Source organism: Polypterus senegalus, chromosome 11 (assembly GCF_016835505.1).
Source record: "Polypterus senegalus isolate Bchr_013 chromosome 11, ASM1683550v1, whole genome shotgun sequence".
NCBI lineage: Eukaryota > Metazoa > Chordata > Cladistia > Polypteriformes > Polypteridae > Polypterus > Polypterus senegalus.
The window spans coordinates 166,491,321-166,513,748 of NC_053164.1; the positions used below are offsets into that span (position 1 = coordinate 166,491,321).

The 22,428-nt window shown below is 36.5% G+C and overlaps 1 protein-coding gene across 3 annotated transcripts in view; it reads right to left on the reverse strand.

The window, feature by feature from the left end:
- The window catches only part of nup205 (nucleoporin 205), a 197,001-nt gene that overhangs the window by 129,764 nt on the left and 44,809 nt on the right, over nt 1-22,428 (reverse strand). For all 3 annotated transcript variants that reach the window (XM_039770061.1, XM_039770060.1, XM_039770058.1), the window contains exons 10-12: nt 11,345-11,485; nt 7,151-7,301; nt 524-729 (exon numbers count right to left, since the gene is read on the reverse strand). In XM_039770061.1, coding sequence (XP_039625995.1) covers nt 524-729; nt 7,151-7,301; nt 11,345-11,485 — 498 coding nt within the window. The remainder of the gene's footprint in view (nt 1-523; nt 730-7,150; nt 7,302-11,344; nt 11,486-22,428) is intronic.

Below are 22,428 nucleotides of genomic sequence, written 5' to 3' on the forward strand. Positions count from 1 at the left end.
CCTTTATGTACAGTGTAAAGAAAACTTTATAATAATAAAAATAATTATTATTTTAACAAAATCTAAAGCAAAGCTGCACACAGTGTTATCAGACAAAAGTTTTAAGCTTGCTGTGAAACTTAAATGTCATTATTTCAACACAGCAGTTGGTGTTTCTGCCTCACAGCCATGAGACTGGGACCAAATTCTCATTTAGTCACAATCTACAGAAACTCACGTTTTCCTCCCACATTACAAAATACATTGTACACAGATTAGGTCAGGTGGAGGTTCCAAAATGGTTTACTGAGAATATATGATTTATTGTGCCCTCAGATGGAACTGCACTCCATTCAGGGTTGGTTCCTGTATTTCATCTGATACTGCTGGAAGAGGCCCCAGCCTTCCATAACTCTTGACCCTCCATGGATTAATTGAGGCAGAAAATGTATCAATCAATGTATTAACTAAGATTTCTGCACAGTAAAAATTACAATTTAACAGACCCACACTAAAATAGCTTATAAATTTCACATCTACATACCCACTTCACAATGGTAGAAGTAAGCTGTAAAAAACCAATGAGCCCATCCAGTTCACGCTGTGTAATGCCTCTCAGGGACAGATGACGATACTGAGATGTGTCTGCACTGGGTAGATCTCTTCTAAGGTTTTCATGGTAGAGCATCAGTGAGTGAAAGAAATGTTCCCAGGACACTGGGCTGCTCCCTACAGATTGGATATTTTCCACTAAAAATCAAGAAAGAAAGCAATGTTAACTCTGACCATTCTGACTAAGATAATAAAATACATGTGAAATACAGAGGATGTAGTGATCATGGGGGATTTTAACTTTACAAACATTGATTGGGAAGCCTCTAGTGGAAATAGAAAAGACAAAACTGAAAATGTGCTAATGGCAAACAACGGTTTCCTCATCCAGTTTGTTTCAAGACCAATACATTTTAACTCCTGCTTAGATCTCATCTTCTTGAACAATAAGAGTAATAAAAACAGAACTTCGTGATGCTTTAAGTAACACTGATTACAACAACATGGTAAATTTGAGATTATCTTTGAAAACACACAAATGTATGCCAAAATGAACACCTATAATTTGAGGAAAGCCGACTGGGAATGAGGAAGTACCTAGAAAACACAAGAACAAGAAAGACCTCTGCAACTATAAATGATAGGCAGTGTCACTTCAGGAACTTTCTGATCCAGGGTGAAAATAAGAATTATTCTAAATCCAATAAAACGAAAAGATAAAAAAAAAATTATCTGAAAAGAATAAATAAAGACATTATTAAAAAAAAACTAAAATTGAAAATATCACTGTACAGGAAAATTAAAAAACAGCCAAATAATTCTGACTTAAAGGAACACCGGACACAACAGCAAAAGATTAAAAGACTACAAAAAGCATTCAAAAGGTCAATTAAGAAACACAAATAAAATTACTAGTGAAGCAAAAAGAACAGATAAATTTCTCTGAGTACTAATCCTATAAAAATAAAACTGAGGAAACCTCAGAAATATGAATATCAGAACGACGGACATTTCAGTACTACTTCAGTACCAACGTTCCGAAAAAGTAATTGTACTAGCCTTTTAACAGTAGAGGTAGCACCAAGAAAGAAGATGAATTACTTTGGGAGGCACAATAATAAATGGGAAAAAAAATTAGTAAAACTAAATATAAAAATGGCTCACAGTAGTGATGGTACAGCACCGTATCAACACATGTTGAAAAGAAAAATGACAGAGGTCAAGTGAGGAAGTACCTTGTGTTCACACAGGAACATTTCAATAGTCAAGTGCAGGAATTGTACTTATTATACAAAAAAAAAGAAAGAAAGGAAAAAGCAAACACAAAGCAACACGTACATAGGCTCACATTATTGCCACTTTTGCCCCATTATGGAATTAGTTCAGAAACAGATTTGTGCATGCTTTGGAAACAAAATTATATCTTATCTGATCAGTAATGTTATCATTTAACTTTTATTGTCATTCATTTGTAAGAGGAGATAAAAAGATAACAAAATTAGCTGTGTTTAATAATGTCCTACACAGCCCCAGTTTATGATATCTCACAGTGCTCTGGCGTCAACACTATATTTTTGTCTAACTCACCCAACCTTTTTCTATGACACTTTGTCTAAATCTCATGCCAATTTATACGTGTGGTTTACAAGGTACCCACTCCCTGCAGCTCCTCAAATCTTTCAGCCAATCCAAACCAGGATAGAGGCTGGCAGAGAACAACATGCCAAGACCTACAGATTTTTGCAAATGAATGCATAGTAACAGGTAAGTGCAGTACTTTTCAATCCTACACAACAGTCTGCCAAGTGTTTGTCTTAATGTCATAATATTTTTACTTTTGGGTAAACTTGTTTGCTGCTTTGCAATTTTCAGAACAGTTTCAGAAGTTGGCATAGTACTGCTGAAGAATGTACAACAAGGAAGAAACACAATTATCTATCAATATATATGTATGTGTGTGTATATGAATTGCTGTCTATTACAGCATCAACCTTAGAAGCACTAGATACTAAACAATACAAAAATACACGACAAGCCATAAAAACAGCCACAACATTGAGCTTAAATACTTAGGTACAACATGTACTGGCAGCACACTCTACTACAGTAGTATTAATGCAATATTATTGTTTTTACTTTTTGTTTTTAAACTTGTACTGTCTCATCAAAGCATGAAGTGCTTATGACAATATTGCATGGGTCCTGTTTTTAGTACTTAGCTGGTATCCTACAGTACAAACGTGTTGTGACATATTGGGTATTTAAATAACAGTTCCCAGAGTACCACTAGGATTTTTTTTTTTAATAAATTGACATATTTAGTACACTTTAAGGCTTTAAGTCCCTTGAGTTCCATTTTAAATTAAAATAAAGGCAGGGCATTTTTTTATTTATAAATGAATTACTTTAGAATACACCTTTATGGAGCAAATTAATATATACTATGACTAGGAAGAATAACTTTGAATTAAAAAATAGAGAACTTATCCTTTAATTGGAATCAGCAAGTTCAGAAAATGAAAGCTTAATTTTAGAGTGGTTAACACAAGACATAGAATGACACTGGAATTCTTACTTATTGTAGAATAATGTTAGCTAAATAATTTAGACCATTTAATCTTACTGGGTTAATTTTATATATTAAAAAGAGCAAAATCAGAAGTGCATTTAAGACCAAAAATTATTTAAATAAACAGTTTTTTCAAACCCAGTGTTTGTTTCAACATTCCTGAGAAAAAAAACTGTGGATATGTTACTTTTTTTGCAGTTTGGGATTGTGCGTCTTGGAAATTTAAACATGATATTTTTCTTGGTCATCACTTACTACAAATAATGAGGGGCAAGAAACAAAAGGTACAACATTTATTATTTTTGCTTGGAATATGCCTTTAATGTTGTCTCTAAATTAGATTTCCTTTTAAAAATTACTAGCGACCTTTTAATTTACTTTTTTAAAAACAAACAAGACAGCAAAAGAATTATTGTAATGTGTTTATAAAAGCAGACATTATTTTTGTAACATTATTACTTTTCCTTTACCAAATTTAAAAGAATCTATTCTGCGAAGTGTGTTATAATACTTTTGATTGAGATAGGGCAGCATCTTTTATTCAACTTACTTATTCTTGTAATTATGAAGCAACATGTTCTTTAAATAGGTTAGGGTAGTTTTTCATTAAACATTCATTCATTTTCAAACTCATTTCTTCAATTCAGAAAAACTACTTGGGCTGATATTGCCTGTACTGAATAAATTTATAACTTTGAGACAGCATTACATTCTTCAACATAACATATAAATTAATGACTTGTACTTTTACTTAAAGAGTTATACTAATAAACATTAGTTTGCCTTCAAAAGCAGTGTTCACTGTTTGCAGATTTGGATTTAGCAATGAAGTAAGCCATTTTTCCTGTCCTACCAACTGCACGTTTTGGCAGTTACATATCTCTGTTAACACATTAAACATTGCATTAATAGGATACCATGTGCTTCAAAACACTGATACACTAAATAGTTATTTTAGCATTACCAATCTTGCCTGAATGTTTTCTTGCTAGAATTTCTGTTTGCACTGTCAGTCCTCCCATATCTCACACTCCTATATGTGTAACCCTGGATGGTGAGGTGCCAACTCATACATCCACACAACTTTTAACCCTTTATTTACTAAGGAATTTTGTGTATTTTACAGTACACAACCAGGATATCTTTGATACACCACCCAGGAATCAAGTTTCTTTTGTGCATCAAAGTGACAACTATCATTGTACCACTTTAGATGTCATATCCCATAGCATTGCAAATGTTGTACTGTTTGGCCCAAGGTGCCCCGCTGTTTGGAAATATAGTGTCCCTTTTTGGAAACGCTTCATCTCTTGCATCTAAACAATTCCTTTAAATAAGTAATGCTATCACAGTTTTTATACTGAACTCTTTTAGGACAAAAAACAAAAACAAAAACAAAAAAAAAAAAAAACACAAACAAAAAAATGGGACAGCATGCCAAATTTTGCCTGCCGCATCTGTGGAGGACTGCCTGTCTGTTGCTGAAGCAACCACAGGTTCGAAGCGCAGCAGCAGAGCACTGCAGAAACAACAACGAGCCAATCAAGATTGCGCTACACTTGTCTGTCGCCGATGGGTGATGCAAGGGACATTATAATGCAGGGAACACTGTAACTTGGCCATTGACCTAGTCCGTTTGCTGTGTCTGTGTATAGGACAGTGGTAGCTCTCACTGCAATAAATAACCTTGCTGTTCCTGTTTCAAGCTGAATAAACCTAGTTTTGCTAAAGTACTCAGACTCAGCCATGTGTTTTGGGGTGCAAGACATTGACTCACACATCACAAAAACACACTTGTACTATATATCACTCTGAGGCAACAAGATAACAATTTTTAACTATTGTGGAACGTGGCCTGGACACAGACAGACGGACAACGGTTTGTCACCCAGCACACACATATCTATTATATACACTATTTACAACTCTTTATAAGTCCGTGCACAAACCCAGTGCCTCCAGCACCAATCCCCCAAAGTCCAGGCCTCACAGTCCTGTGCCTGTCTTCTGGCCGCCTCCACTCCTCACTCTCCAGACTCCCGTCTACTTCCTCCCGACTCCAGCCATCAAATAAAGGGAGTCGGCCCCTTTTAAACCAGCCCGGATGGGCTCCAGTTGCTCTCCGACACTCCTCCGCGGACAATCCCCTGTGTGGCGGAGGTGTCGGCTGCGCTCTCAGATGCCCTCCGGGTGTCCTCAGTCTTCTTCCCCCCAGCACTTCCTGGTGTGGCGGAAGTGCTGAGGTCCTGGGCTCTTCACGCAGCGGAGCGTCCCCTGACGGTGACCAAGCTCTGCACCCGTGGCCCCCAGTGCAACCAGGGCGGTCGCCCCCTCGTGGTCTGGAGGAGGCATAAGCCCTCCTCCGGTCCTCTTGGGCATTCCCAGCTGGGTACCACCCCCAGCCGTCTGCCACACTATATATGTACGAGTATAAACTCATCCAAATTACATTCCAAATTATATATCATGCCAGTCCTTGAAACAATTTCTATATACCACCAAACACAGCAAAATGATACATTTTGTAAACTACATTGGAATGAAAATGAACACAATGAAAAAGGGAGGCTTTGACTGGCTTATATTGTACTGTGAAAAACCTGAAAATAACCCCCCACCAAAGAAAGTGCTGATACAGCAAATGTGGCATTGAATCAAACAGGAGAAACATGGAAAGAACACACCCTTGGGTATGTAAAAATAACATTATTGTTTTTGACTGGACTTGGGGGTTTAAATGTACCCAGACAACTTTGAAATATGGCTATATCATTGCACATTCTAGATTATTTTGTCTATGCGTAACTGCAATACAGACTTTCTTGATACTACTGTAAAAAAAGATGGTATCATTATGTTTTCTGAACTTTGGTACTGAATTAGTACTAAAATATCAGTTCTTGTGACATCCCTACTTAGGTTGGTATATTATGTGAATAATGCCAAGACAACAATCCCACAAAATTCAAGCAGGCGATTTCTCAGGGCAATACCTACTATAAACTTTTTCAGATGGCACATGTGTGAACAAAGGCAGATAATTTACCATATAAAGAAGGTAAAACAAGCTGGTATTCTTGTCATCCAACTAATTATAAGCATGGTAGCTACTTTTTGCAGAAGTGGAGTTATTTGAAATATTTGAAAAATCTGTGATGGGCTGGTGCCCTGCCTGGGGTTTGTTTCCTGCCTTGCGCCCTATGCTGGCTGGGATTGGCTCCAGCAGACACCTGTGACCCTGTAGTTAGGATATAGCGGGTTGGATAATGGATGGATGGATATTTGAAGTGTCAGAAGGGATGATTTTTAAAAATGGTAAGCCTAGTTACCACCAGACACATCCAGGCACCACAATGGAAGCAACACAGCAGCAGTTTTCATTACATAGAAAATAAGCTTTGTGTACCATTTTGAAATACAGCAAGATGCATCTTTGTATTCTTACTGCTTCTTCTTTACAGTAACCTAAACACAATTTTTGAGTACTTTGGGCAAAGCATTAACTAAAGAAGTCTTTTCGTTTAGACAAAAAAGTAAGGAAAAACTGCAGTCAGTAGTAATAGAACTTTTGCATATCTTTCAAGTATCGGCTTACACAACTGTCCACTCATTGTTACGTTAAGGAAACTGCAGCTTTAAAAGCTGGGGAATACAAATTACTTAATTGTGTTTAGCACCCACCTGTCAGTCTAGTGACAGAAACATTGCATTTCAGATGCCATTCTGCATCTGCGTCTTGACTTAACTAAGTATAAAACAATGTTTAAACCTTCTAGAGTTCCTTTTTTACAAAACTGAAGTTGAGCAAAATTTATTAGAAAACAACTAAAAAATGTGCGTGCCTAATTAAGGCATTTGTTAGGGCTAGAGAAAAAAAAAAGAGCTTACTTTCTCCACTTAGTGAAATCCTGAAGATTTAACAAGACTTAATATTAGAGGAAAAAAGATAGAAAGTACTTACTTTTTAACACTGCATATTCTAAACACATTTATAATATGAGAGGTCAAAAAACAATGCAATTTTCAAATAATAATAGTAAATGTACTCACTATGAGGTGTACCATTGACTTTGAGAAGACTTGAACAGTACTGAGCACACTGAGGTCCATTTGCTAGTCCTTTCAGCATCTTTAGGTAAGGGATATACAGAGTCGAAGGTAGCAGATCCCCCATCTGCCTAACAAACTTTGATAAAACCACCTTAAAGAAAAATAAACAGATAATTACCATCAAACTTGATATTTTGATGAGGTAGATTCAATAAATACCTATCTATACTAATAAAAGGCAAAGCCCTCATTGACAGACTGACTCACTCATCACTAATTCTCCAACTTCCCGTGTAGGTAGAAGGCTGAAATTTGGCAGGCTCATTCCTTACAGTTTACTTACATAAGTTAAGCAGGTTTCATTTCGAAATTCTACGCACAACGGTCATAATTGAATCCTACTTACGTACATATATACGTCCATAGCCTGCAGCTCAGTTGCCGTGTAAGGTGGCGTTGCATCCCCCATCACCATGCCTTCCACGTAGTTGGCTACCTGTCTATATTGCGTTCCCCCATTCCCACACCTCCCACATAATTGACTGCCTGCCCATATAAGGCTGTCCGTCACTCCGGTCTCTTCATTCCCTTCTTTGCTTCGCCACGGTATTCACGTCTCCCTGCTGATAACTGCAGCCTTTTTATTTAATCCACGGCTTCTCTGTTGTTTTATTGTTCGTTTATTACGACGCAAAGTTATCGATGAAGCCAGTTTTATGCTTACAACGCTTGACAGATTCTGAATGTCACTTCAACACAAGTCCTGCAAATACTAACGTAATTGAAACAAACCATGAAACTCAAACCGATTATGACAGCAGCAATCCAAGCTGTGAGAAAACAGTAAAACGAAGACATGTCAGACACCGTGGTACATTTTCTGATGCAGCTAGATGAAAACAACTTTGTGACGCTGTCACTAAATACTCACAGAAAAATCCACAAGTTAATAGACATGCTGTCGCTAAATACTCACAGGCAAATTCACAAGTTCATAGAGACGCAGTCGCTAAATACTCGCAGGCAATTCTACAACTTAATACCGGGAATGCCTGTTAAACATCTTAGATTCACGAGTACCGATTTGGGTAGTGAACACTTCGATGAATGAAACCTGTTATCTTTACAACGGTTGACAAACACGGAATGTAACTTGAACACAACACGTCCTCCAAATACGAACCTGATTGAATGAAATAATGATAATCAAATACTTGATGACAGCAACACTCATAACAGTGACAAAACAATTACATTGACAATCATGTTACATTATTTTTAAAATGTTTCCTTTTCTTTTTCATAACTTATTTAACACACTACTTCTCCGCTGCGAAGCGCGGGTATTTTGCTAGTTGTTATATATAAACAAAATTTTTACTCAAGGAAAATGCTCTACACAATTTACATATAGCAGAAAAAGCAAACACATTGGTAAAAGGGCTCTTGTAAAGGACAATATAAATAAAAATTAGAATTAACTTTACATTCCAATTGTGTGGTTATGACCAAGAGTCTAATGAGATTTATAAAATCTCCACATTAATCAGCTATTTAATACAACCAATAAAATAATCACTTTAATGCTTTTCAAATTGCAGTCAGGTTGTTCATTAACTGGCTTGCTTGGATTTATTAATTTCTCATGTCATATTTCATATTACACATTTTTAAAAAAAGTGTGGCATGTTGGGGCAGGCGTTCATGTCCTTCCTACATGGAATTTGCATATTTCTCCATGTAGGCATGGGTTTCCTCCCACTGTTCAAAGACAACAGCAGGTTAGGTGAACTGACAACACTAAAATCTTCCAAGTGTGTGGATGTTTGTGTTCCCCCTGCAATGGGCACCCGCCCTGTCTGGGTTTTGTTCCTGCCTTGCGCCCTATGCTAGATAGAATAGGCTCCAGTCCAACTCCCATACAATCCTGTTCTGGATTAAGCAGGACAGAAAATGACAAGACATTTGAAAATAATTTGTATTAGTCCTCCATATTAATAAAATCATAATATCCTCTCTCTGTCATTTGAAAATATCAGCTTTGTTTAATGTAATTTATGTGCATTGCACACTAAAGACCTTATTTTAATCCCAGGTAATATCTAGTTAGTTTGCCTGTTCATCAACCATGGCTGAACTCATTTCCACGTATTTTTGCATGTAGGTTTACTTAAAATATAGGCTATATGTCATTTCTAAAATTTTATCAAGGAGGGCATGTGTAATGGGGGGGAAGGTGCAACTCAAAAACTGCTCATTACTCTAAAACAGTCTTAATGAAATTTTGTATGTATTATAAAGATAAACCAATTTAAAATCCAGGCTACATGCCAATTAAAAAATTTCAGGATGGGTGGCTGTAATGGAAGGTCGGGAAAAAATTACATCGCTCCAAACGTTTATGAAATTTTGCATGAATATTACTGTTAATACAACTCAAAATCTTAAAGCCTTTCAAAATTTCCATCAAAAACAGGGTTGTAAATTAGGTTGGGGGCAAAACAGTACTAGCCAAAGGTAATGGGTTTTGCATATTGCTTGGGCCCTACTTACAGTAAAAGCTACATTCCATGTCAGTGATTCAGTGTAAATGATGGCTGGTAGTTTGGGGTGTGATGGTGGACCAACATAAAAATTGTACATCACTCGTAATGGCAATGACTACTTTCACAAAATTTTGTATTTACATTATTATTGATGTATGTAAAATAAAGGCTTCATGTAGTTGCAATGGGAAGAACAACATCAAAATAATGCATTACTCAAAAAACACCCAAGTGGATTTTTTATTATATTTTTCATGTATATTACAGTAAACCCAACATACAGAGTTTATAGCGTTTCAAAAGTTCATCAGGAATAGGGGTTCAATAGAAGAAAAACCCCATAAATAAGGGGTCTATTATATTATAAATGCTTATATGCAAAAGCAATGATTCAGTAATTCAACAAGTAATCCAGTTTATTAATATGGGATTAAACATTTATTTCTGAAACCACATTAAACCAGGAAATACAAATAAGTCTTGTTTAAGGTTCTAACCCAAAAAGTCTTTATGGCACAGTAAAACTGAAGGATTCAATATCTTTTTGAAGATCTGTTTTCTACTTAACATTTTTTGCTGGGTCTACTGGCAAATAATGGGGGTCTCCTAGCTGGAATCTCCAAATTTTCTCATGACTTCTTTTGTTTATTTACAATAGGTGAACACACATATTTTGATTTGGCTTCTAACTGTGCAGTGCTGCTTAAGGCTATATGTTAAAACAGGAGAAACAAAGACAGAGAGATCATTTTGTTGATCAAGTGACTCATTGCCTACAAAAAGTCACACGTGATCCTCATATGTTTAAGAATAGCATCTGTTTTACTGTACAGTATTTTACAATATAAATGGTGTCACCATGTGTTGATAATGCCAAAATCAGGCATACTGTACTAAATCTTTAACTTTTTCAAGTGAATAAGGGCATTTTAACCAAGACTAAACTGTAAAATACAAGGATGCTTAAAGGGATACACATGTAGAGCGCAACAAGCGTAATGCACTAGACTTACATGTTCATTTGTGATGATCAAAATAGGCACTTTATTTTAAAATTTGATTTGCATCAGAAAACTTAATCCAATATTGGGAAAATGTGATGAAAACAGTATTGACACAACTCTGTACAAGAAGTGGATTCTTGGTGTCCCCTGTGTAAGGTTTTAAATGGCAACATGTTCTTTAAAATTTGACCAGCAAAGCAAGATAGGCCTTACAAATATTCATTAAAATGTAGGTGGCAAAAATAAAAGATAAACCATTTATTGTGGTAAATGTTGTATAGCACAATCCTGAGATTGTCCCGAGACAAAAAATAGTGTGTTACACAGACATGTCCACTTGTGATACTATTTTAATATCATAATCCTGGCATCATTAACCATTTTTCATGAAGACAGATTTTAATACCACTAAATAAACAAGTACTGTATATGATAGCTATGTCACAGCATACACATATGTTTAAATGGTACTGGCTAAAAGTTCAACGAAAACAGGTAAATGGTAAAAAGTATCACTAGGGGTATTCTTCACTTACAAATAAATGTAATCACCAGAATTGATTAATTCAATCAAAGAAAAAAACATAAAAACCTTATTTGTATAAACAAAGAAGCATAAGTGAACTGAGATGCCTTTTTCATACCTGTTTATGAGGCGGACGCTGATGAGCCACTCCCAGAAATGACCCTGTTATTGAAGAGTTGTGGTGGATGGGCTCTGATGGACACCAGTATTCTAATGCCAACTCCAAGTTAAAATGATCTTTTCCATAGAATTCTCCAATCTGTCAAAAAGAAAAAGTAAATCAAAAATTACAGTGTCAATAAGTACTGGAGCATATCTAAAAAGCACACGGCTCAAAAGTAGGAATCTCATCTTGATGGAAGACCAATATATGGTAAGGCACCCTCATGCACAAAGAAATACTCACATCTAGTTCTAGAAGGATGAATAGATTAATTATAAAGCTGTGTATTAACTTTAAGGATTACTTTCATTGGAGTCTAGAAACATTAAAGAAAGTAAAGGACAGATCAGGATCAAGACTTCTCAATCTGGGTACATAACAGCTCCAAACTTATTTTTAAATAGATTAAATTATAAAGACTGGTTGTAAAGTTTGCAGAGACTGAGCACTGCTTGCATTGATAACTATTATGAAAACAGTCTGTCTTGTTTTTGCATGCCCTATTCAGCATGATAAAATCTATAACTGTCCGAGTTAAAGCTGAAAAGTTCCAGTTCAAAATTCACTGAGGAACGACCATTTGGAGTCTAATAATTGGTAAATCACATAGATCATAGTTCTTTAAAATAACGTTTTATTTTTTTTGCTATACAGTAGTACTGCATTATTCAAACAGCTCTATGATAAATATAACTTTAAAATATTTCATTCACTAACCAAAGCATTGGGTTTTGCTTGTGTATCTATACTAATAAAAGGCAAAGCCCTCACTGACTCACTCACTCACTGACTGACTGACTGACTCACTGACTCATCACTAATTCTCCAACTTCCCGTGTAGGTAGAAGGCTGAAATTTGGCAGGCTCATTCCTTACAGCTTACTTACAAAAGTTGGGCAGGTTTAATTTCGAAATTCTACGCGTAATGGTCATAACTGGAACCTATTTTTTCATCCATATACTATAATAGACTTCTTCTTGATGGTCGTGGGAGGCGGAGTTACGCCTCCCACGTAATTTACTGCCTGCCCATATAAGGCCGTCTGTCAGCGGCAATCCAATAGAAACACTGCCACTAAATATTCACGGGTGAAGGACTGTGCTTATGCAGAGGAAGATGAGATGGTCAGGGTGGTGTTTGGCACAAACTCAGCGAAACTGCGAGAGAAACTTTTAAGTGCCGGGTCTTAGCTAACATTAAATACAGCCGTGGACATCGCGACGAGATGGCACCAGCACAGCTGGGAAACTTGATGCATGTACACCGAAGCGGCTCACGTGAACTGGCGAGTGCACAGACAAAAAGCAACAGTTCCAAAGAGTGCTGAACAAAAACCGAATTACACAATTGAGAAGGCAGCAAAAAAATATGAAGCATGTGATACATACAAGCATAAGTGCAGCTACTGTGGAAACAAAGCACACGGTGGAAAAAGTCAATGTCCCGCTAAAGGAAGACAGTGTAAAAAACCCGTGCATGCAATGTGTCACGTCTCAGATAAAGAGGAAGACGAGCTGCTTATTGATGCAGTAAGAAACGAATCGATGAATGAAACCTGTTATCTTTACAACGATTGACAAACACGGAATGTAACTTGAACACAACACATCCTACAAATACGAACCTGATTGAAAGAAATAATGATAATCAAATCATAAGTCTCAGGGACAGACCCTACAAAAGGTTACATTGACAATCATTTTACGTTATTTTTAAAATGTTTCCTTCGCTTAGCACAAGCACAGCTGAGAAGCTTCGATGCATGTACTCCATAACGCGTAAAAAAAAAAAACGCATTTAATCACACTTTGCATTCCAAGCAAAGGGGAACTTTTGTCAATGCATGATTTCCTGGTACATCGATTACATTGATGCACACATCAGAGCTACAAAAATGGAAAACTCGAAAGAAAGCGCGTTGCTAGGACTGATCAGAGGCAAATTTCATTTCAAAAGACTACCCAACGGAAGCCTTGATAAAAGCGTGGTTTTGTGCACACTGTGCAAAAAGGAGTTTGCATACCACCGAAGCACTTCAACCTTATGGTAACATCTAAATGCAAAACATGTTACAGCGAGCACAGAAGCTGTGTATGCTGTTAGCACTAGCAGTACGAGTTTAAGTATCAACAAAAGGTGTCGGCAGCCCAAACCTGATGAAATGACTGGCTTCAGGACCAAAATTAGTAAGTCAACATCGGTCAAACTTACAGATTCTCTCGCAAAATGGATTGCTTTGGACTGTAGACCACTAACAGTGGTGGAAGATAGGGGATTAGAAAATGCGCTACAGTTAGCGTCAGGTGATCCAACTTTCCAACTCCCGTGCCGAAAGACTATTTCAAGTAAAATTCAACAGCTTTATGACACTGAAAAGCAAGCACAATTAGATGCATTACAGAAAGCGGACTTTGTGGCTCTTACTGGGGATCATTGGACTTCTGTGACCGTTAGTAATTTTAATTACATCTAATTACAAAATGTTCAATTATCACACTGTTTTAGCCTAATGTACAAAATAATTTTGGCTAAGGTTACTCAGAGTTTAAAGGTGAAGCTGGTCAAATTTACTTTTATGTTTCTGCCTTATTTTTTTAAAAAAGAAAAACTGCGCTTTATGCTGAAATTTTTATTATTATTATTTGAAGACAATACCATTCTGAACATGTAATTAAAGTACTTAAAATACCACTTTATTTTTAAGTCTGCCCAATTTAAGCCAGGGACTATATTTTTGTTTCTGTTTTGAATTGAAATGCAGTTTAAATGCATTTTTTTTCAGAGATAAAAAGAGCTTGAGTTTACAATATTCATGTCCATGTCTATTATGTGATTCTGTCGGCCACTAAAACCCTTTTAAATTAAAAAAAAAAACATTTGTGCTTTGGGGCAAATTTTCTTGTGCGATTAATCAAGATTAATTAATTACAAAGCCTCTAATTAATTAAGATTAATTTATTTAATCGAGTCCCATCCCTAATTATATATACATATATATACTCAGCAAAAAAAGAAACGTCCTCTGACTTTCAACTGTTTTTACTTTCAGTAAACTTAATGTGTAAATATTTGTATGAACACTAAAAGAGTCAACACTATAAGACATAAACTAAAAATGTTTCACAATGTGTCCCTGAATGAAGGGAGGCTCAAATTCAAAAGTACCAGTCAGTATCTGGTGTGGCCACCAGCTGCTTGAAGTACTGCAGTGCATCTCCTCCTCATGGACTGGACCAGATTTGTTAGTTCTTGCTGTGAGATGTTACCCCACTCTTCCACCAAGGCACCTGCAAGTTCCTGGACATTTCTGGGGAGAATGGCCCTAGCCCTCACCCTGCGATCCAACAGGTCCCAGACGTGCTCAATGGGATTAAGATGTGGGCTCTTCCACTGCGAGGATGATCAGCTGTCCTTCCTGTCTCCCTGTAGCGCTGTCTTAGGCGTCTCACAGTGCGGACATGGCAATTTATTGCCCTAGCCACATCAGCAGTCCTCATGCCTCCCTGCAGCTTGCCTAATGCACGTTCACGCAGATGAGCAGGGACCCTGGGCATCGTTCTTTGGGTGTTTTTCACAGTCCGTAGACAAGTCTCTTTAGTGTCTTGCGTTTTTAGAACTGTGACCTTAAATGTCTACTTTCTGTAAGCTGTTAAGGTCTTAACAACCATTCCAAAGGTGCATGTTAGTTAATTGATTATGGTTAATTGAACATGCATGGAAAACATTGTTTAAACCCTTTACAATGAAGATCTGTAAAGTTATTTGGATTTTTAAAACATAATTGTTGAAATACACAGTCCTGGAAAAAGGAATGTTTCTTTTTTTGAAGAGTATATATATATATATATATATACTAATAAAAGGCAAAGCCCTCACTCACTCACTCACTGACTCATCACTAATTCTCCAACTTCCCGTGTGGGTGGAAGGCTGAAATATGGCAGGTTCATTCCTTACAGCTTCCTTACAAAAGTTGGGCAGGTTTTATATCGAAATTCTACGCGTAATGGTCATAACTGGAAGCAGTTTTTCTCCATTTACTGTAATGGAGATGAGCTTCAACGCCGGGGCGGAGTTTCGTGTGACATCATCACGCCTCCCACGTAATCACGCAGCACATAGAAAATCAGGAAGACCTCAAAAAAGCGCTGAAGAAAACATATAATTGAGAAGGCAGCGAAACAATAAGAAGCGAGCGAGTGACAAATACAACCATATTGATGAGTTCTGCTACTGAAACAAAGCACGATGTAAACCTACACTTTAAATTAAGTTCATAGACAGGCTGCCGCTGGCGTTTGTAATTTAGTGCCTGCCCATATAAGGCCGTCCGTCAGCGGCAATCCAATAGCAAACTCCACTAAATATTCACGGGTTAAGGACTGTGCTTATGCAGAGGAAGATGAGATGGTCAGCGTGGTGTTTGGCACAAACTCAGCGAAACTGCGAGAGAAAGTTTTAAGTGCCAGGACTAAGGTAACATTAAATAAAGCTATGGACATAGCACGAGATGGCACCAGCACAGCTGGGAACCTTCGATGCAAGTACACCGAGTGGCTCACGTGAACTGACACAGTGCACAGATAAAAAGCAACAGTTCCAAAGAGCGCTGAACAAAACCGAATTACACAATTGAAAAGGCAGCAAAAATATGAAGCGCCTGATAAGCATATTCATAAATGCAGCTACTGTGGAAACAAAGCACATGGTGGAAAAGTCAATGTCCCGCTAAAGGAAGACAGTGTAAAAAAAACCCGTGCATGCAGTGTGTCAGGTCTCAGATAAAGAAGAAGACGAGCTGTTTATTGATGCAGTAAGAAACGAATCGATGAATGAAACCTGTCATCTTTACAACGATTGACAAACACGGAATGTAACTTGAACACAACACATCCTACAAATACGAACCTGATTGAAAGAAATAATGATAATCAAATCCTTGATGACAGCAACACTCAGTAACACTCACAAAACAAATACTGTATATTGAAAGTCATGTTACGTTATTTTTAAAATGTTCCCTTTTCTTTTCTACCTTTTTAACACACTACTTCTCATGATACGCTGGTATATATATATGTATATATATATATCCCGCTCTACATACTCGAATAATGGATACTTTATTCGCCATCAATGATTGTTTTGGTAAAGCCATACTCAGTGTATTCATTAGATGAACTGTAAAAAGTAAGAGCGAGGGAGGATGACTCATTGAGGCATGCAGGCTGTAGTCTTGCGCCAACTCTATCTGAATTGCGCGATCACATTTGAAAAATATATCTTTTCAAGTTCTATTTAGTCCATATGTGTCAAACTCAAGGGCAGGGCCACATCCGCCCGGCGTAATTATATCCGGCCCGAGATCATTTTATATACTGTATTATTGTTATTAAAGCCCGGTATATGAAGCGCTGGTAACACAAACTACAGATCCCATAATGCAGCGCTTCAGCTGCCTTGCCAACACTTACCACGTTAATCAAGTCTACCTTATGATGCTGCAAGTTATTGCGGCTACAGTTATTGCGCACTGAGTTTGCACGGCGCTTTGGTGACTTTGAAGAACAAAAAAAGTCCTTCTACATGCGGCTCGAACCTTGTGCATGTTTGGTAGCACATATCTGTGTGAGAAGCTCTTCTCAGTGATAAAGACTAACAAAACAGCACACAGGAGTCGCCTCACTGATGAGCACCTGCAATCCATCCTGAGAATCTCCACAACACAGAACCTCACACCAAACAGAAACGAACTTGTGGCCAAAAAAAGATGCCAGGCGCCCAGCTCTAAAATGACATATGAGCAAAGACAACTGAATGATTTGATTTGTTATTGCACGTAAGAGCGGGAGTCAACGTTTAACAAACAGCGTATTGCACTGATAATGAAATAGCTGTGTGTGTATATATGTAGATATGTATGTATATGTATATATATGTTTTATATGTATGTATATATATATATATATATATATATATATATATATATATATATATATATATATATATATATATATGTTTATGTGTGTGTGTGTAAATCTATACTAATAAAAGGCAAAGCCCTCACTCACTCACTCACTCACTCACTAATTCTCCAACTTCCCGTGTGGGTGGAAGGCTGAAATTTGGCAGGTTCATTCCTTACAGCTTCCTTACAAAAGTTGGGCAGGTTTTATATCGAAATTCTATGCGTAATGGTCATAACTGAAAGCTGTTTTTCTCCATTTACTGTAATGGAGATGAGCTTCAACGCCGTGGAGTTTCGTGTGACATCAACACGCCTCCCACGTAATCACGCAGTACATAGAAAACCAGGAAGGCCTCGAAAAAGCGCTGAAGAAAACATGCATTATATAATTGAGAAGGCAGCGAAACAATAAGAAGCGAGCGAGTGACATATACAACCATGTTCATGAGTTCTGCTACTTCGGAAACGAAGCACGATGTAAACCTACACTTTAAATTAAGTTCATAGACAGGCTGCCGCTGGCGTTTGTAATTTAGTGCCTGCCCATATAAGGCCGTCCGTCAGCGGAAATCCAATAGCAAACTCCCACTAAATATTCACGGGTGAAGGACTGTGTTTATGGAGAGGAAGATGAGATGGTCAGGGTGGTGTTTGACACAAACTCAGCGAAACTGCGAGAGAAAGTTTTAAGTGCCAGGACTAAGGTAACATTAAATACAGCCATGGTCATAGCACGAGATGGCACCAGCACAGCTGGGAACCTTCGATGCATGTACACCGAGCGGCTCACGTGAACTGACGCAGTGCACAGATAAAAGGCAACAGTTCCAAAGAGCGCTGAACAAAAACCAAATTACACAATTGAAAAAGCAGCAAAAAATATGAAGCGTCTGATAAGCATATTCATAAATCCAGCTACTGCGGAAACAAAGCACACAGTGGAAAAAGTCAATGTCCCGCTAAAGGAAGACAGTGTAAAAAAAAAACAAAACCCGTGCATGCAGTGTGTCAGGTCTCAGATAAAGAAGACGACGAGCTGTTTATTGATGCAGTAAGAAACAAATCGATGAATGAAACCTGTCATCTTTACAACGATTGACAAACACGGAATGTAACTTGAACACAACACATCCTACAAATACGAACCTGATTGAAAGAAATAATGATAATCAAATCCTTGATGACAGCAACACTCAGTAACACTCACAAAACAAATACTGTATATTGACAGTCATGTTACGTTATTTTTAAAATGTTCCCTTTTCTTTTTCTAGCTTTTTAACACAATACTCTCGCTGCGATACGCTGGTATATATATATATATATATATATATATATATATATATATATATATATATATATATATATATATATATATATATATATGTATGTATGTATGTATGTATGTATGTATATGTATGTATATATATGTATATATATATATGTATATATATATGTATGTATATATGTATATATATATGCCGATCTACATACTCGAATAATGGATACTTTATTCACCATCAATGATTGTTTTGGTAAAGCCATACTCAGTGTATTCATTAGATGAACGGTAAAAAAGTAAGAGCGAGGGGAGGATGCAGGCTGTAGTGCGCGTCAACTCTATTTGAATTGCGCGATCACATTTGAAAAATATATCTTTTCAAGTTCTATTTAGTCCATATGTGTCAAACTAAAGGGCATGGGCCACATCCGCCCGGCGTAATTATATCCGCCCGCGAGATCATTTTATATACTGTATTATTGTTATTAAAGCCCGGGTATATGAAGCGCTGGTAACACAATAAACTACAGATCCCATAATGCAGCGCTCAGCCGCCTTGCCGAACAAGTTATTGCGGCTAGCTCACACGATGCTGAAGAGAAAAGTTGATTCTGAAAAAGAGCCTTTAAAAACCGATGGGAGGCTGAGTATATGTTTACTGAACCCGTGTGTCTCATTTGTGGAGCTGATGTGGCTGTAATTACAGAATTTAATCTAAGACGGCACGATGAGATAAAACATCAGGGTAACCTGAATGCAATGCAGAAGATACAGAAAGCAGCATAATTAAATAAGAATCTGACACTTCAGCGGACGTTTTAAACCGTGCACAATCACAAAGTGATTTCAAGTGAAGCTGCTTTTATGGGAGACACAAATGCACCAAGTGCACCTTGACCCACTTTCCCTGTTGCCAAGTAATGTTAAACCAAGTCGTCACTACGGTGTTCCCAAATACGCACTTTGCTGATAAACTGAGCGCACTGAGTTTGCACGGCGCTTTGGTGACTTTGAAGAACAAAAAAAGTCCGTCTACATGCGGCTCGAACCTTGTGCATGTTTGGTAGCACAAATCTGTGTGATAAAGACTAACAAAACAGCACACAGGAGTCGCCTCACTGATGAGCACCTGCAGTCCATCCTGAGAATCTCCACAACACAGAACCTCACACCAAACAGAAACGAACTTGTGGCCAAAAAAAGATGCCAAAAAAAGGCGTCCAGCTCTAAAATGACATATGAGCAAAGACAACTGAATGATTTGATTTGTTATTGATGAAAGGAACACATTTTATTTATATTTCCAGGTTTTGTTATGCAGCATGTTCATATTTGAATTTGTATAATTTTGACAGGATATATTTTTATGGAGAGCAAAATCTTTTGGGATATTTAAAATCTAAGTTTATTTTTATATAAAATTACATAAGAGTAAAGAAATTTGAATGTTTGTTCTTTTAACGTTTACTTTATTTCTAACTTGTATAATTTAGACAGGATATATTTTTATGGAGAGCAAAATATTATAAGTTGTTTAAGGTTTGAGTTGATTTATTCAATGAATAATATTCCTGTCTGTTTTACCATTCCTACCAAAGATATTTCTGTCGACTAAATAAAAATTCCTTCTATTTAAAATTTAAATAGAACTTGAACAAATACGATAGTTCATGATATCCACGCAGACTTGCACGTAAGAGCGGGAGTCATCCGTTTTAACAAGCAGCGTATTGCACTGATACGAAATAGCTGTGTGTGTATATATGTAGATATGTATGTATATGTATATATATGTTTATATATGTGTGTGTGTATAGATATGTATATATATATATATATATATGTTTATGTGTGTGTGTGTATATATATATATATATATGTTTATGTGTGTGTGTATATATATATATATATATATATATATATATATATATGTATATATATGTTTATATATATATATATATATATATATATATATATATATATATATATATATATATATATATATATGACAACAACACTCATCACTCACAACAGTGACAAAACAATTACATTGACAATCATGTTATGTTATTTTCAAAATGTTTCCTTTTCTTTTCCTTGCTTCTTTAACACACTACTTCTCCGCTCATGAGGGTATTTTGCTAGTATATATATATATATATATATATATATATATATATATATATATATATATATATATATATATATATATATATATATATATATATATATATATATATATATATATGACAACAACACTCACAACAGAGACAAAACAATTACATTGACAATCAGGTTACGTTATTTTCAAAATGTTTCCTTTTCTTTTCATTGCTTCTTTAACATACTACTTCATCTCATGAAGCTGGTATTTTCCTATACTATACAAAAAGAAAAAGGCAACTTTCCTTTCTTTACACCTTTTTTCCTTTTATCCCAAACCAAAGCCTTTCTCTCTTAACACTGCAGAGGACACAAAACTAATTTTCTTTAAATGCCGGTAAGGCACATTACCAGAGGCACAAATTTGAATGTTCACATAGAAAATGTAATTTCAATGTACCTGTACTTCTTAAAACGTTAATGTTTTACTGTTTAATAACTTATAGACTATAATTTATTATTTTTCCCTTGCACTCAGTGACCAAACCAATACACACACATATAGACACATACAAACATATACACAAGTATATGTATGTGTATATATATATACACACACACACATACATACATACATACACACACACAAATGATATACATGTATGTATGTATGTATGTGTGTGTGTGTGTATATATATGACAGCAGCAATCCAAGCTGTGAGAAAACAGTAAAAAGGACGCGTGTCAGACGTCGTGGTACATTTTCTGATGCAGCTACCGAAAACAACTTCGTGACGCTGCCGCCAAATACACAAAACAATTACTTTGACAATCATGTTACATTATTTTTAAAATGTTTCCTTTTCTTTCTCTTTCCTTCTTTAACACACTACTTCTCCGCTGCCAAGCTGGTATATATATATATATATATATATATATATATATATATATATATATATATATATATATAGAGAAATATATATATAGATAGATATGAGAACAACACTCATATCAATGACAAAACAATTACATTAACAATCATGTTACGTTAGTTTTAAAATTTTTCCTTTTCTTTTTCGTACCTTCTTTAAAACACTACTTCTCCTCCAACTTCCCGTGTGGGTGGAAGGCTGAAATTTGGCAGGCTAATTCCTTACAGCTTGCTTACAAAAGTTGGGCAAGTTTCATTTCGAAATTCTACGCGTAATGGTCATAACTGGAACCTATTTATCTCCATATACTGTAATGGAGTTCAGCTTGATAGCACTGGGGGGGCGGAGTTTCGTGTGACATTATAATGCCTCCCACGTAATCACGTGAACTGACTGTAAGCGCAGTACGTAGAAAACAAGGAAGAGCTCCAAAAAGCGCTGAAGAAAACATGCATTATACAATTGAGAAGGCAGTGAAACAATAAGAAGCGAGCGAGTGACACATACACGCATATTCATAAGTGCAGCTACTTCGTAAACAAAGCACGGTGTAAACCGTAAGTTTAAATTAAGTTCATAGACAGGCTGCCGCTGGCATTTGTCATGCCCACGATTAATGCGAGATACAAGTTTAATGAGAGGACGCAGGGTATAAACAAGAGTTTTGATCACTTTGTCACTAAGTTAAAAATGCTGGTGAAGGGCTGTGCTTATGCAAATTCCGAGACACTGTGTTTGTGGGGGGACTGACAG